Source organism: Rhipicephalus microplus, chromosome 8 (assembly GCF_043290135.1).
Source record: "Rhipicephalus microplus isolate Deutch F79 chromosome 8, USDA_Rmic, whole genome shotgun sequence".
NCBI lineage: Eukaryota > Metazoa > Arthropoda > Arachnida > Ixodida > Ixodidae > Rhipicephalus > Rhipicephalus microplus.
The window spans coordinates 12,888,434-12,905,660 of record NC_134707.1 but is presented as its reverse complement, the minus strand read 5'-3'; the positions used below and the strand labels follow the sequence as shown (position 1 = coordinate 12,905,660).

Sequence of the window (17,227 nt, the reverse complement as noted above, 5' to 3'; positions counted from 1 at the left end):
TCCGAGACTGTTCAGACTTGGAGAGCCTCGCTTTTAGAGGTGGCATTACGTTGTGTGTTGTAAAACGCCAGCAAGGTCTTGAATAGGCACATATGTGACACTAATAAAACAAATCTTGCGAAGGCTACGAAAGCCCTCTTACACAGCCTCGCTGTCGTTGATGTACAGTTTGGCACTCTTGGCATACATCTGCGAATTAGTGACGGTATTTTTTTCCCTTTGTGCAGGAGAGAGCCACCACTCCTTGAGTCGCCAATTTCGTCTGGGCCACTCGACTGTAAATGATATCATCCATGAAACATGTAATGTAATTTATGAAGAGCTGAAGAATGAATTTCTCAAAACTCCAAGCACCGAGGATGAGTGGAGAGACGTCGTTGCTGGTTTCAGTAGAAACTGGAACTTTCCAAACTGCGTTGGAGCGATGGATGGAAAGCATGTGATAATTACTAAGCCAGCAAACACGGGAACAGTTTACAGAAACTACAAGAAGAGCTTTAGCATTATACTGTTTGCCGTGGTCGATGCGAACTACAAATTTTTGTACACGGATGTTGGTGCGCCAGGGTCACAGGGAGATGCGGGCGTCTGGCAAACTACGCCTCTGCAAGCACACTTGTCAAACATGTCGGCTGGTCTTCCGGAACTGGTCAAGGTGGGAAGCTTGCCTGATCTGTACTTGCCACCAGTTTTCGTCGGTGATGACGCGTTTCCTCTTGGAAGAAACTTGATGAAACCGTTTGGGGAACGTTCGTTATCAGAAGAGAAGAGAATATTTAATTACAGGTAATTTATGTCACTACTGAAACAGCACTATGTGATATTTAACCGTTTAATCGAAGGTGCGCTAACCCAGATTTGCAGCACACATTAGCATGCTACTATCTTCTCAGTGGTGTAAAGTGTATAAAATTATATCTTACTTTTTTTAATGCTTTACAGGTTATCCAGGGCTCGGCGTGTAGTTGAGAGCACCTTTGGAATACTTGCGAATAGGTTTAGATTTCTGCACACCGTGATTGACGCTGAGCCAAAACGGGTGACATCAATGGTGAATGCAGCATGCGTATTGCACAACTTCCTCGCCAATGAATTGAACGCAGCTGACTCGTGTGCCGACACAACGCCTACTGCAACTCTGTTCTCTACACAGCCTTATTCTCGCGGACGAGTAAGTGCTGTTGGCTCCGCCGTACGTGACAGCCTATGCGAATTTTTGAATGGCAGGGGTGCTGTGTCATGGCAGCGTACGTCAGCCCACTTGGAGGCCGATGTATACAGAAGGCCATAAGATTACGCAAAGATAGTGCAAGATGCACATGCGTTGTCATAAAATAAAGTTGTTGAAAAATAAAATGCGGTTTGTTTAGTTGAAGGGCGAGATCTTGTATACGCTGTCATATGAATGGCATTTCAAATTACGGATATTTACTTAAAACTGAGTTTCATTCACACTGACAACAATGCTGGAGGTAAGCAACGATTTATTAACTGGCAATATTAAATGAGATCTGTTGAGCTTTCTTACTCGCTTTTGTTGATGTAGATTTCAAGTGCGCTTAAGATAGCCTTCTGGCATGGGATCAGCTTATCCTTCGGAACCTCGCGCATGTGTGCAGCAACAACTTTACCAAAATAGTCGATATCATCTTCCTGCTGTGTGGTACTCGCTGGTTGGCCTACGCTTGCAGCTATTTTTTCCAACACAGTTTGCCGTTGGGCCAATATTTCATCTAAACGATGGGGAGATCGGCGCCTTTTCTTCTGTGTTCCTTGGCGGGACATTGCAGAGAGTGCCTTGCCCGCAATTGGGTCGTCCACGGTAATGTTTTGGTCGTCAGTCGCTGCAGCTGCATCGTCTGAGGTTTGTGAAGGATCATCAATGTCTGGTCGTACCTGCAAGACACAAAATGGCGCACAAAGTCTCTCGCAATTCCAAAATGTAATGCTTTGCAGACACACATCTGCGTATCTATTCCGATTACAATCTGTATTACAACCACGTAAAAGCAATGGTACATTATTCGTGATTTGGCGTAATTAGAGCGCAAGATTCAAACTTCAGTGTCAACAATTTTTGGTCATATCTAATTTAAATATAGAAACGACGTTTGAATAATTCAGCACACCAAGCAACTAATCTTAATGTAGAATTATTTTGGTGTGTGTTCAAGCATTGAAAAGGTTGTAAGGCTGTATAAGAAACTGCTAAGTAATAAAAAATACATATTGTAAAAATTTACGCGGCACAAGAAGGCTTCATCACAAATACGAAAAACAAGGGCAGTTTACCTTCATGGTCTCCGCCGCAGCTTGGCATGCATCAGTGCTCACAGAACGCCAACAGGTCACTTTTGAAGCATCCAAAAACCTGAGTGAATTATAAAAGCGCCAGCGACCTTTATAAACGTCCGAGCTTGGCATTCCACTCTTTGTGGATTCTACTTTCTTCTTCTCCAACCGGTATGTGCGTCTCTTATTGTCAAAGAAGCGCCGAAGGGCTTCTGTAAAAAAAAAAGAACAAAACAGAGGGGGGGGGGGGTGATTATAAGTACGATTTACACCATGCAGTTTCGGTCAATCACCATCACAACACATTATGCTGAAAAAACGTGGCTGGTGCTCTAACGAATACTGCAGTGAATGTTTTCAGTTTTACCGCAAGCTTACGCATCACAAGCAACGTTTGGCGGACTCGTCGCCATTAACACTGTTCTTGAATTTCGCGCCGATTCCTTGATTAAAATGCATTTTTATTGAGCAGCCCTGCCTCCGGCACGGTAGCATGCTTGGGAATGCGCTGACCACGGCCGTCACTTGTAGACACCAATGTGCCCCACGTCATGCATAACAGGTACATTCCAGAAGGTTATTATCACGAAACCCACCCATATAATAACGCAAAACATAGAGAGTAAATATAAATGGTACTTACTGGCATCGTACGGCCCGTACGCAGGCCACTCCTCGTTCATTTCCTTCGCTATGCGTTCCCATATACTCTCCTTCACTGTTGTGTCCGCGTACTCGGCGAGTGTCATATCCCACAATGCGGGGAACTGCTCAACAAGGCGCAGCAGAAAAAAAGTTGCGTCGTCGCTCAAGTTCATAGTTGGAGTTGTTTGCGGTAGTGTGCGTCGAACGTACTTCCCACGCAAAAACCCAAACAAGACGAGCAGAAAAAAAAAACGTGCCTGTTGCCAGACCCTTATAACTTCGTCGGCTAAATTTACGAAACCACACGAGAAACAGAAAAATAAGCGCTTGTTGCCACACTAGTATTGGCGTCCTCCGCTAAATTTGTCGTGTTTTTCCGCGGGAATCCGTTTGCGAAAAAGAGCGTGGCATTTTCCGTCCGCGACGTCCGCGGACGCGGCACGGATGGCGGAAATCCGTGACGTGGGGTCACGTGACGCGCCGTCCGCCGCGGAAAAGACGGATTTGGTCCGTCGTGTGGATACACGCTTAAGAGTTCCGTCCTTCGCAGTACGGCTGAAGGCGCGCACGGGGAACAGTTTGCGCGCTAGCGTTTCTACTCTCGAATGCGAAGTTCAGGCGTAATCTAAATTGTATTAAATTCACCGGTGTCTTTCTACCACTCACCACCTTGTTTTTTTTCTTTGTCTGACAAGTCACAGGGTTTTTTATATGAATAAAGTAGAACTGGACAGCGCATGTAATTTGCTGGGCGATGATATGCGGCGGTCAAGCGCCGTGTGGTCGCAAAGGAAAAGAAAGTGAGCGTTCTCGGAGATGACAGATAAGTGATGCAATGAAATTAGCGAATTTGCGAGAATGAAATGAAAGCACATTGCGCAATCTGCGGGTAATTCCAGACCGTTTAGAGATGCCTTCTTCATACAGTGAACGCCGACGAGCTGATGATGAAGCACGTGGTTGGGGAACATTTCAGGAATGATGCGTCGGTGTCACGTTCGACTTTGCTGCTCCTTCATGCACTTGGTGTTTATTTTTCATCCTGGCCCGCAGCTGCATTCCACGAGTGAGAGCCAAAATGGCAATGCTTAGAGGTACTTCCAGTTGCCCCACCTCTATACTACAGTTTTATACATACGTGAACCGAACAGGGTGTAGTCTTTCTTGGCTTGGCTTGGCTATACGCCGAAATATTCGTCCCCGAAATACCACCTCAATGATTATGTATTGGCGACACGAGGCCATCGACGGTATGGCATTCTCATCTTACGTAATTCGGAAGCACCGTTCAAGGGCCCCAATATGCCGCACCCTCTGTGATCGCCCACGATGTTGCCCGGGGGTGGCGATCCCCGAAAGAGAGGACCCTTGTTGGATACGTATCGAACCCGACTTGGACCACAAGGACAAACGGACAATTATCAAAGTAGCAAGACGAATGAGACTACCGGAAAGGGCTACTCTATTTTGTACAATACGCATCTTCTAGCCATAAAGAGCTGTTTGCGCAAAGAATGTTTATGATAATATTTGTGGCATTTTCCTCCTATTTCTTGTGTTTGAAGAATACATTTCACAGTTACACCCACCCTGCCATGGTCCATGCACAGTAAGCAAGAAATGTCTGCGGTGCAAGAGTTCCACGACAAATGTAGACTTGACCGTACTTCCCATTTTTTTTTGTTATGCACATGCGCTCGTAACTTTAATGCTTCATGTGTTGTCTTAGACCGCACACGTCGCCCAGAGATGTCCCAAAAATGGCCAAGAACTCAAATCTGAGCCAAGTTAGGTCGTTAAAAAGCATCTGATAGGCGTATGCTTGGTGGATCATGTCAAAAACATACTTAGCTATATACCAGGACGACTATTTAGCGTCTTTGAACAATTTTATTGCAATTGAGTGCAATAAAAGTGCAAGTGCTTCGGTAAAAGAAGCCTTCTTGTCGTAATAACTAAATTGGGTTCCAGTTTTTAAAGCTTAGGGCGGGTACTGCAGTGAATTTTTTTTGCATATATTTCCCAGTCATTAAACTTAGGAGCGAATGAATTTTTTCAGGTTCAAGGCTCAAGCACGGATGTGTCAAACATCCTCGACTGGACATCTCATGGACGTATTCAACATGTCCTTTTTCTGGTTGCACTCGTCTACATTTTGTCATACTCAATTTTCATTTTTTTAATTATTCTCTCAGCTAATTGCTGCCAGCGTGACCGGAGGTAGGAACCAATACGTTGTGCCGTCTGCTAGGCACTATACTTACGCTAAATGAACGAGCCACATGAGCTGCTTGCAACCTACACTCGACAATCACTCAGTTGAATTACAAGGCAAGTCGATCCTGGTTTGGCAACTTCCGTTGCGAAATCTTCGGTGAAGAATGCGGTGTTTTAAAAGGCCACCCAGGGAGTTCTGAATTAAGACGACACGACTAGGGTGCTCCTTAAAACCTCCCTACGGTTTCCATTTCAGTCGCGTGAAGATTACGGCCACCGAAATTGCTTTGTCCTAGGCCCAGCCTTAAGACTTTCCCAGCTATGTTCTTCGGAGAAGACGTGGGGGGCTTTAGTCTCACTGTGGCAGTTTCTCTATTTTGTTTGCTTTTGTAAAATTGCACTATCCCTCCATCATGAACAAGAAATGTTGCTTCAGGTTCATTATTATCCACTTTAATAATTGCAGGCTATCAGTTTCCTAAAGTGATGAAACTGAGAATTTCGCTGCACCACTACAGTGTTACGCATTTGAAATTCTAAAGAAAAACTAGAAAAACGCAACGAATAGGTCTTACGAAAAAGACAGACGAGTGCTCCATGCCGTTTTCAGTGTGGCCTATCCGTTCATTTTCTTGCGCTGGTATACGACATGCGGCCCCACCACTGGGGTCTGATAACGCTCGCCTGCTCCATGGTCGCGGGATCGAATCCCGGCTGCGGTGGCTACATCTTCGATAAAGGCGGAAATGTTTTAGGACCACGTGCTTAGATTTAGGTGCACGGTAAAGAACTTCGGGTGCTTGAAATTTAGGAAACCCTCCACTACGGTGTCGCTCATAATCCTATCGTGGTTTCGGAACGTTAAACCGCAGATATTATTTATTTCTATAACATATGCGAAATCATTCCTTCCCTTGAGTGCGCCATGAGAGCTTCATTGTGCCGCTCTTGAGTGAAACGAATTCTGAAAGCTGTCCACACAATTGAATCATCATCAGGCCCTTAATTGGCTCATACGTTGCGGTGTAGTTGAAGGGAAGGTGCTACCACTCGTGGGTCGGTAGTTTGAATGTTAAATTTGGGATAGTTATTTACTGGACAGCCCATTCACTGGAGGATGGCGAATATGGCGCATTTTGGCAATATCCTGACTCGGCTTTGACCAACGCAACCTAAATTTCTGTAACAAAGAACCACAAAGCAGCAATACCACCATTACGGGCCGAGAAAACAACGTTTCTGGAGCCAACCTGGTATTACTGTTTATATCGAAGGTTAATGGCAATAGCCCCCAAAATCAGGAGAAGGTTCAAGGTAACTGGATCTATCTATCTATCTATCTATCTATCTATCTATCTATCTATCTATCTATCTATCTATCTATCTATCTATCTATCTATCTATCTATCTATCTATCTATCTATCTATCTATCTATCTATCTATCTATCTATCTATCTATCTATCTATCTATCTATCTATCTATCTATCTATCTATCTATCTATCTATCTATCTATCTATCTATCTATCTATCTATCTATCTATCTATCTATCTATCTATCTATCTATCTATCTATCTATCTATCTATCTATCTATCTATCTATCTATCTATCTATCTATCTATCTATCTATCTATCTATCTATCTATCTATCTATCTATCTATCTATCTATCTATCTATCTATCTATCTATCTAAAATGTACTAAAGCCTATCTAAGGCTTGTATCGCGTTCACTGGTGCAAGTTAAGGTGAGAGAAGCTTCCATTTTCAGTTCCTATACGTTGTTCGACGTTCGTGTAATACGAAGCAACATATATTACTGACGAACCACAGGGCGAAACAAAAGGCAATTTGCGTGGCTACACGGTGTGCAACCCTCCTATTTCTACTTCCATTCCCGTTCACCGAATGCCTGCCAACCTTGTCTGCCTGTCTGTCTATCGTCTCGCTGAGGCTGGAGGAAGCGATTCATCACAGCGTCGTAGTGGACGCATTTCACGAAGAAGGCTATCACCCGCACAGGCGGCAGGCAAAGGCGGGAAGTGAGGTGAAAGTCGAGACGGTCGACTCACAATGGAGCTCCAGTGGTGGTGACGGTGGCGAGAACGTGCCTGGAGGTACGCACTTCAGCGACTGCACACGTGCCACGGCTCGTCGCTGTTGCACGAGAGTCTGGCAGCGTTCGTTGCGGTAAGCAATCAACGCCTCGCCCTTGGAAGGCCCGGTAGTTGATGCCTTTCTTTTGCAAGCTTGGTCTGCGTGCACCTAGCCGTGAACCCTGCCTGTCCTGGGCGCCCCGCGTCCCGACTGTCTGGCGACACCGTCATCTGGCGCACCAGAGTGATGTAGTGCTGCGAACAAGGCGCCATTGAGCCTGTTTTTATATGGACGACGTCGCTTAAGGACTTTGGGCCATGCCATGACGCATTGGCTACATTTAACGAGGGAAAAGTATAAAAAAACACATTTTCTAACCAATGCTTTCCGAAATTGTTTATTCCTGCGCCTGGCTCGTAAATTGTCTACAACTGGGTTAATTGCAAGAGCGGAGATGGGACTGTGTGGCAGATATCATCGATCACCGGCTTTCTCTTGGTTGAACATATTCTTCTGCAACTATAAAAGCTTAATTTCATTCTAAATAGCTGACGCCTTGCAGAATTTGCTCTTCATTTCGTTCAAACGCCTGGATACCTATATCACATGTTACTTAACTTTAGGCTACACAGGACTAATACTTGAACCATCCTAATGTTATTCCATACATAAACTTGCAAGCCTTAGCACCTTACCATACACATAACGAGAATGACCAGGTTTGTAGCGCCACCTACTCATCGTTAAGAACTAAACCAGACGGACACATCTACTATTGTTGAAGCAACGAATAAGTACGCCGCCTCACAATTCGCGTTTACCACCGGCAGTGGCGGGCGTGCTCGTGGACGCGTTGCCTGTTCCACGATCCACTCTTGCGGATCAGGAAAACGTGTCGCCGTGGCTAGACTAAGCATCAAAGGATGTTTCCGGTAATCCAGTACAATTGGAATGATATTTCACAGAATGTTTGTAGAAGCTGATAGAGTTTGGCACGTATAGTTTTTATAAGCGTTGATTTCGTAGGATGAAATACAGGGCACGACAAAGTTCTTTTTGTGTACGTCAAATACATATCACTGTATAGCGATAGCCTGGCTCGTCAGCAGTTAAAAAAAGGTGCTGGGCTGGCACTTGAACCTTGACGGTATGCAGCTCGAGTTTTTTTTTTTTATCTTCTCGGGCACCCGTGTGCCGTCGACGAACGCTCGTTGTAATGGCTGCTTGCGTAAGCATTATTGATGACAGTCATATCGCTTACAGGAATCCATCATTCTCCCAAGATGGCGGAGCGTGGGCCCTGGGGACCTGTACATGCCGCGTAGTCCGCCACGTGCCGTCTCCCAGCGGACGTCACGTCCTACCAGCATCGTTTCGCAACATGCCCAATACGTGTGGCCTTCTTGAAGTAAGGGCGAAGTATACGCAACCGCACTTCCAAGCAGGTGTGTACACAATCGTATATATGCCCTACGGCACATAGCTTCTTGTTGGGCGTCGAAGCCATGCATCGTGTCTCAGTGATATAAGAACAAGTGCAGGCCGTAGATGTGACGTTCAATTGTGTAGCAGACCCCATAATCCGGGGTCTGAGTGGATTATCGCACTTTACCCCAGCTGAATGCGTTGTGGCTGCCACGTTCTACACGTTGCATTCGCCCTGGAGGCATTGGTAGTATTTCTTTCATCGAAGCTGTCTATCTGTTTGTTGTGTTAAACAGTACGGTTCTTTGGTTGCTGAAGCGCTGCTTGCCAACCTCTATAGCCTTAGAAAGTAAAAAGAAACTAAAACGAAGAAATAGTGATCGCAGAAAAAAATTATAAGTGGCTAGGAAATAAAAAAAGCATGTTTGGCTTAAGAGAGCCATAGGTAATGGCGTTGACACAGTCTTTATAAAACATCTCCTATCAATTAGTTCTAAGCAACATTTTTTAAACTGGACAATAAAGACGGGTAAAGAAACAAGAGAAATACACACACGTTCCTGATCCTGTTTCTGTCCTGTCTTCCTTTTTGAACTGGCAGTCTGAAAACTTGCCGAACTCGTGAACAGGCCAGCCCAACAACACTCCTTGCTTCAATATAAATTTGGTGCAACGCCTTGAGATTCCTAAGATCTACACAAACAACATTTTATTGGGTGCTACAGCTAATCCTAGGCAAAGTCACAAGCCAACAGTTCTGATGAAGCGACCGGGTCCGCCGATTTGTCCGGCAAGCACACTCTACTCAGGCAGCTATCGTCATCAGCAACTTAAGCTGTTGCGAAACCTTCACCAGAAGCCTTGGGAGATGGATGCGTCGCTCAAGTCTTAGCCGCGCTGTATGGGCGGTAACGCTCAACGCTCCACAAGCAATATCGCCCTTGGGAGTGGCCATATCAGCGTTAAGCGTTAAAAGCGCAAGCTGCATCACGATTGGCTCGCCACCGCGTTTATTCGTTAATGTGGCAGCTGAGAAGCGAACCACCCCTTTAACACCGTCACGCCTACCACACGATAGAGAAACGCGCACACCGGCTACTTCTTTCTTCCATTACGGGCAGCCGTTGGCTCTTGCGTCTCGTATACAGGGTGCATTAAGGTGCATTAAGGGCTTTGGTTACGTGGAGTGCACGAAACAGAATTTCCATTCATTGCTTTTCATGACCTTCCGTGAAAAAAATTTCCGCGCCATGCAGTCAGGCGCGATCAATCATGTCACTGACGCGAGCTTGACTTAAACAGGTTCGTGTATGATGACTTTATCATGCAAGCTGCACCTTGCTTAAAAATTGCGGAACGTTCCAGCGCGTTCAATTCCTGCAGGCCTCAAAAAGAAGAAAAAATATTCGAGCACGTTGTTTCTGCTTCTTTTTGAGGAGCTAACCGAGTCGGATAAAGGAAATATGTGTTGGGACGTATAGGTAAGTTAAGCTATGTCCAATGTTCGTTCAAGTCTTTCTTGTTGACTCCAGCTAGAATTGCACAATTAGGAGCCTCTGCTACAAACAGCTCTTGATGCTGCTCGATATGTTATTTTTATCACTGGTTTGTGGCAACTACTCTCTTCATTAATGCCGTAGACCCTGAGGGCTAATATATAAATAAATAATAAATAAATAAATGAGTAAATAAATAGTAACCAAATAGAATGAGAAAAATGATAGGTGATGTCTCAGAGATATTACGTGGAATAAGCGATCATAACATAATCGTATCGTTCAAAAGGAGAGTATTAGAACCCAATGAAAGACACCAGGGATGTGATGTCACGCGTCATTGGTATGGAGGTTTTTGAACCTGTGTTCAAAGAGTTCTGGTCGTTTGTTCATCCATCCATCTATCCACCCATCCATAGAGAAAGTTGTAAATCCAGATTATTTTAGTATGTTCTCTTGAAACAAAGGTACTTACACTTAAGAATTCTTTCGTCGCAGAGTAACAGTAAGTTGAGCGAGTCGGTAAACGTATTCGTGTTAAAAGGCACGCGAGAACACGGACAAAGGAGTAAACTGAACCACAAACGCCGCTAATTTTTGTCCATGACGAGCGAGTTTCTCGCTTAATGATGCAGAAATTAAGACGAAGAAAAATGAGGGATGTTGATGATGATGAAATTGTATTGAAAAGGAAATACAAAGTAGTTCAGAGAAAGGGTGGTCGGACCCTCACACCGCCTACCAACCTTCCCACACGGGAGGCTTGTGTCTAAGGCACTATTGGATTAAGTCGCCCGTGGACGAAGTTTCAATGCCCCACAAAAACGCTTCACTGGCTCATTCATTCAAATAAATCTAGATCGCGCGCTTATACTAACGGTGTCACCTAGACTCGATCATGACTCGCGAATACTAAACGACACAAAGTTTGCCGCGACTGAAGAAGATAAGTAGGAGAGGTATGGCCATGGCAGTCAGGGCCTTCGTGACGCAGCTTGTAGACTTTAATGCAAGTGACTTACAACCCCCGGTGCATTCAACTCGCGCAGATCAGGAGCCAGTATAAAGTAGGACACCTACAAGTTCAGACAGCATTCATTACGACTAGGGAAGAGTACGATCATGGCCAAGAGAAGCAGACAGCGTAGCTACACCGATATTCCACACATAGAAGCGCATAGAAGCGCATAGAAGCGCAGATAGACCGAACGCACATAGAAGCGCAGATAGAAGCACTTACAGAAAGAGCACCGAATGAATTCCTACCCACCTCTCCATTTCTCTGATGTACCGAGAAAGGTGCCATAATTTTCCATCACCTCGCTCAGTGGCGTCGCGGGCTTTTCGATTCCATGCGTGCGATATTGAACGAAGGATCGCGTTTCGCACTTCAAGCGTTTTATCTTTTGGTCTGAATTCCCTTGCTGTTGGGAACCTATAGAAGACCACAAGAAGCAACGTTCTTGCAAGGCGACTGTCCAGGAGCCTCGAGTGATTTATGGCTTTCGGCAGGCGGCCGCTGGTGTGCTCGTGAGCTACGGCCTTGCGTGAAATGGAGGGGGGGGGGGCAGAGGGGTCGATGCATGCACCATTTTCGTCTTATCTCTCGCAGATTAAGAGCTTCGGGAGTTACTGACACTTCGTTACCTGCCCGCGACGATAGAGGCGCCGGCGAGGTGGTTCTTGATGGCCTAAATAGTGACGGAACTCCAGTACCTCTTCAGGCAGACACGACACCTGAGTAGGTCAGCGAAGGTGCTATTTTCTCGGTGAATAAGAAGACGGCAAGTTTTTTTTTATGCGTGAAAAGAAGCCGACAGAAACTGTTTGTGCGAAGATGCATTGATATTTACGTTCAGACGCCCCGCCACCATAGAGGTCACACTTGCCACTGTCCACTGCTTACTGGAAGTTTCTGAAGTGGTTGCCATTGCCGGGATTTCCATTGGCGAGGACACTGTTTTGTGAAAGCTGTGTGCTCGCGAATAGTTTTGAGAGCCCGTTTGCGAGTGTGTGTTCCTTTCGAAGTCACCAGCGACAGCTCAAATCGGGAGCACAGCTCTTGAAGGCACGTTAACCACTCCGTGTGGAAAGACGAGAGAGTGGCTTCATTCTCACCTTTTCTACCGACCCTTCCTCCTCCTTGTCACCGATGTATTCGCAAAACACGTGAAATATCAGCACCAAGTGTTTAGCCTGTCAGTATATAGGGCTTTTCGGCTACGTGCAGTTTAGTGTGCTTTCGCAGTCGAAAGGCACAAAATGTCGCGAAATCTCTTGATTGCACAGACATTTGTGCGGGACAAGAGAGCACGGACGTGCGACTGGCTGGCAAAGCAGGGTAGAAGATCGCAGCCTGAGCTCAATAATCGACGCAGATATAGAACGAAGCACTAACGAGCTTATTTTTTTTTTTTACAAAAGTCTACTATTCGTGCCCGGCTTTCCTGAGGTAAAGAAGGGAAGTTAATCGTTCTTTGAATGAGACACCAGTGGTACTTGCAATGGTGGCCATTATGCCAAAAAACTTGCGTAGCCATAACCCTGCGCGTTCAAATGTGGCGCTTTCAAACAAACCCTCTGGACTTTCCCACACTAGTTCGGTCAGCGGTCACGTGACGAGCACTCGTGAGATCCGCCGATAAAATCTAAACCCTTATTACTATGTTGCAAAGATCATGGCGTGCTGTGTCGACGTAACCTTTTGACAAGAGGGCCATTCCGAGGGGGTCTTGTGGCCCCCTAATTCTACCTGTTTCGGACGATTGGCGCTCTTTAACGTCGTGCGCCGTTAATTCCGTGGATAATTCAATGGGCGTTCCCGTAATGCAAGTCCACCTGCCGCACTTACTGCGATGTAATCCGCAGACAGTTCGTACTTGAATACTTGGGCGAACTTATAGTGACGGGTGTATAGTTACCTTCTATTGACCCTTTATATTTATTATGACTGAACTTTCGTTGTGCACGGCTGTTTAATAAATGAAATGGGCAGGAGTTTAAATTAAATGCAATTGATACATATGCCGGACCGGAAATTGAGGAAAATAATGTTGTTTTCTCCTGGGACTTCATAAAATTTTAATTGAAGCCTTCCGTTTGGGAAATTCCTTTATCATAGCTACAAACTTTTTTCAGGTGAAAAGAGGGTGCGGCCAGACGAAATTTTATGCATGCCCATGCACGTGTTTGTATGTTGTATGTGGGCGTCAGTATAGGCACGAGACAGTAAAAAATTCGGGGTAGGGGGCTTGTTTCCCCTCCTTCCCGGCTACGCAAGTGCTTACTGGAACCTCGTAGTAAGGGTACCATGATAGGCATTCCTCCACAGCAGCGGCTAAGTTCACGCTATTGACCCAGAACCATTTACATGCAAAGTCCTCATGCAATAAACAGGTGCGCCCGGACTGTAGGTTGGAAAACGCGGTACCCTTCGCTTCGATGGCACTACTTTGTGGTCGCAGAGTAAATTGAGACAACTCACGTGCGCTTTGACTAGGAGCTGACAGCTCGAAACGGGGCGCTATCATTACCCACTATTTTCCTCTCTTGTATACGGGGGCACGTTCTTCGAAAGGCCAGTGTAACGAGATCGTTCTGTGGGGGGCCTACTACGGTTCAGCTTTGGAGGTCTTTAGTGACGAAGAGCCGAATGAGGGGACGTCATGCGTAGCATGGTACAGTGGAAGCTGTTTTACAGCAGATGATTTGGCGGATATCTTACAGAATAAGGGAAGGGGGTCTCGGAACTGTTGCCAGCTTGGTATCTTTGGGTGTAGCCAAGAGGCATGCCCTATAGGGCTTCGTCCTTTGCGAAATTCGGACGAATGGGGTATTTCACCCCCCGAAATTAAGAAACATGGGTGTTTTCAAAGCTTTCAGAACCACCACCCCCTCCTTGAAAAAAAAAATGTTGGCTACGGACCTGACTTTGCGTTAGCCTCAAAGTACCAATATATGTCAAAGGATGTTGGTTAGGAAATTTATTCCTTATGGCGAAAAGGCACCTGAGGCTATGCTGCGCCAGTCATACGGCTTTACGCACGTGGCTTTAGGTAATTAACAGTGGTACGACGCATTTTTAAGGCTTACACTTTAAAAGTCACATTCATCGAGAATGTTTATGATACCAGGCGAGGGTACCAGATAATCACGATCCCCCAAAAGAACAGGGTGCTGCAAGTATAAAGACAATAAGACACGTGTTGTTTGGATAAATCGCAGGTCAAAAGAGGGCGCCATCGCGTCACACAGCAAATGAAAGTTTCCTTTCCACGCGAGGCTGGCGTGGAGCAGGTTGCGCGTTTTAAACGCCACCGCTAGCTTGCCCGCGAACGCCAGTGACACCGAAGCAATAGATCCAATACAGCAAAGTGATAGAGGAACGACAACACCGGAATTGACCCAAACATTCATGAAAGAGAGATAGGCAGAGGTGAAACGTCACTGATTACAAGGTAACCCTCAGCTTCAGAAGACCGAGACTCAACACAAGAGCCAACAAAGGTAGGCGAACCCGCAGCTTCGACTAAGAATAACACAAACCAAACGTGAAGAGATGCACGCGAATCGTGAGCTGTGGTCTCTAATTTTGCCATGTGCAGCTTTCACGATGTGGAACTGATATCATTTGTGTGTGTGTGTCTGTGCGTGTGTGAGAGAAAGTGACAGAGAGAGAAAGAGAGAGAGAGAGAGAGCCCCCACTCGCAACGTATATGTGATTATTCTAAAACATTTCTTTTTCGTCAGTCACTAGGATCGGTGAAAGACATTGCGAATTCAAACCTGAGTGAAATGTACCTCAAATGCAGCCCCAAATACGTTTTAGGGACGAAGCTTCTAATGGTCTAGGGCAGCCCATGCCTCTGGTGTAGCCAGCACAGCATATTCAGAGACAGACAGACGGACGGACGAATGGACACTTCGCCCCACTCATCATCATTCCCTCTGTGGATATGGTATGCTTTTTTGTAGTGGTGGGTGGTTGGTAATATTTCTGCGCTAAGCGCAGCTCCACTTCTGCGAAACCTGAGGAAGTGCGCACTAGGAATCACCACGATTTTCGCTGTGCTAATTCTAGTTCACCGACAGGAGTTCGTAACACCGGGAGAAGTTCCTGACACCGACACCGAAGAATCACCAGGAGGAGGAGCAATTAATCGCGCGCCTGGCGAGGCGGCAAGACGCTGGCATGGTGCGCGCGCCCGACGCAACTTTCCATAGAGTTTTTAGCAGTCTCAAGTTACTTCTTCCGCTCAAATCTCATTTGTTCCTGTTAATGATATCATTTTCAATTATGTTGGTCAACTTTAACGCGGTTTTTCATCATTGATGTTGTTTTAGGCCTGTATAAACCATTTCATTGTGAGCAAAATCCTGCCAGGGATGACGACATGCTATGTCCCGAAATCGCTAAGAAAATTTAAAAAAACGTGCGAAGCCTCTTTGGACATCGTTATACTGTCATAGAACATTTGTGGGACCCCCAAAAAATGTTCCGTGACTTTCTACAGAGAGTCAAGCACATGAACTTACCGAAAAGTGTTTTTTAGGGGTGACGCACCCTTAGGGCCCAGGCTTGTCCATCCACGTCCGCGATGTTCATCACGGGGAGATGCGTGGATGTGAGACACAAAAGAATGTTTAACAACAGCGTAATTCTGACGGGACAATATAAAACACGAAAAAGCACAAACTCTTTATACTAGTTGGCGACCTCAAAATAGACATTATATATACTTAGTACCTAAATTGGTCGTCGACTCTTTATGTCACTCATGTCACATTATGGGCAACGTAGGCTTACTCACCCACTTGTCAAGATTCACATCGTAGAGATGCGTGGATATTCTCTTTGAATTGAAACTAGTGACGGTCGGCAGTGACGGTTGGTAGGTACGGTAACCAAGCCATTCTCTTGAACGTTGGACTCGTGCATTCGAAGAGCTGTACTTTACAGGAACTATGGTCTAGCACACTGCAATTGTACTAGAATACTTGTGTACTTGAATCATATTCTCGTACACCATACGAATAGCGGAAGCAGAAAGTTAAAGAAAGGGAAGCCGAGGCAGGCACTGCTACAAAAGCGTTAGGATGAACCAACGTGGCCATTTGGAAGCAGCGGGGGGAGAGGAGGGGATGTTCAGCAGGAGGCATAGATAACAATCTCATTCACCGACCGGGGGCGTTCCTGGGAAGTGTCGTATATCTCGGCGGTGACCTCTTGGCTTTCATCCACTGCGTCCAGAGCACCCCCGGGGGTCTCAAGGCAACACGGGGATACCAACCAATGTATTCGTCTTGTCTCTTCTGCAGCTTCATTCTGTTCTTTTCTTTTAACCAAACTTGACGTTTATGAGCGCAGTGTAAACTTGGTTATCACATCAGTTTGTCATTTTTCGTTCTATTGAGCATCTGAGTCATTACTGTTTGCATTTCTTCCGCATCTGTACGTAAGGCTCACACTTCAGGGGTCGCTCCATCTAGCGGCGAATCACAAAATCTTTCCGCAATGTAGGACAATTCAATAGATTAATTAATGTATTTATATTGAATACTTCAGCTCCCATAACATAATCATGGGGTGTTACATTCACACGGTTACATAAATTAGCGCCGTTTTCTTTTTCTACTCCGTTCTCTTTTTTCGTATGATCGCGCACTGTGGTATACGCTGTGATGAACCTTAATACACTCTTCTAGGTTTGTACAGTTTTACCAGAACCAAACACAGAAACTTCATCTTAAGCAGACAATGTTAAGCGAGACAATCCACTGCCGGTGGTGAAAAATTTCTGCAAAATCACCTCTGGACGTTTAGAAAAGCAGTCTCCACAAAAAAGAAATAAGCAGCGTGATTTCGAACTAGCAATTTACATAGGAGCGACGAGGCTACAGATTAATCTGCACAATAGAATCAGAATGCGCTATGCTCGCAGACTGCGCACGGCTTCTTTTGTTTTCTTTATTTGCCGACTACTACATACAACAGTATAGTTCGAACAGGTACATGTCCTCCGCCATGTGGCTTAGACGCAGCGCCACAGCGGTC

At 45.6% G+C, this 17,227-nt stretch overlaps 1 protein-coding gene and 1 long non-coding RNA gene across 2 annotated transcripts in view; both read right to left on the bottom strand.

Moving 5' to 3' along the window:
* LOC142768813 (uncharacterized) overlaps positions 1 to 17,004 on the bottom strand; it is a 40,398-nt gene extending 23,394 nt beyond the window's left edge. Inside the window, exons 1-2 of the long non-coding RNA XR_012885481.1 lie at positions 15,709 to 17,004; positions 7,228 to 7,506 (exon numbers count right to left, since the gene is read on the bottom strand). This is a non-coding gene — a long non-coding RNA (uncharacterized LOC142768813). The remainder of the gene's footprint in view (positions 1 to 7,227; positions 7,507 to 15,708) is intronic.
* On the bottom strand, positions 1,468 to 3,461 carry LOC119166707 (uncharacterized). The gene is made up of 3 exons (XM_037418031.2): positions 2,936 to 3,461; positions 2,293 to 2,504; positions 1,468 to 1,896 (listed from the first exon to the last, which is right to left on the bottom strand). The coding sequence occupies exons 1-3, from the start codon at positions 3,108 to 3,110 to the stop codon at positions 1,525 to 1,527; spliced, it is 759 nt and encodes a 252-aa protein (XP_037273928.1). The 5' UTR covers positions 3,111 to 3,461; the 3' UTR covers positions 1,468 to 1,524.
* Positions 17,005 to 17,227: the final 223 nt, after the last annotated feature.

Coding starts and splice junctions, on each gene's coding strand:
- LOC119166707 (XM_037418031.2), bottom strand. CDS start 3,110: ATGAACTTGAGCGACGACGCAACTTTTTTTCTGCTGCGCCTTGTTGAG. Junction 2,505..2,935: donor GTACGGGCCGTACGATGCCA/GTAAGTACCATT, acceptor TTTTTTTTACAG/AAGCCCTTCGGCGCTTCTTT. Junction 1,897..2,292: donor CTGCGGCGGAGACCATGAAG/GTAAACTGCCCT, acceptor TGTGTCTTGCAG/GTACGACCAGACATTGATGA.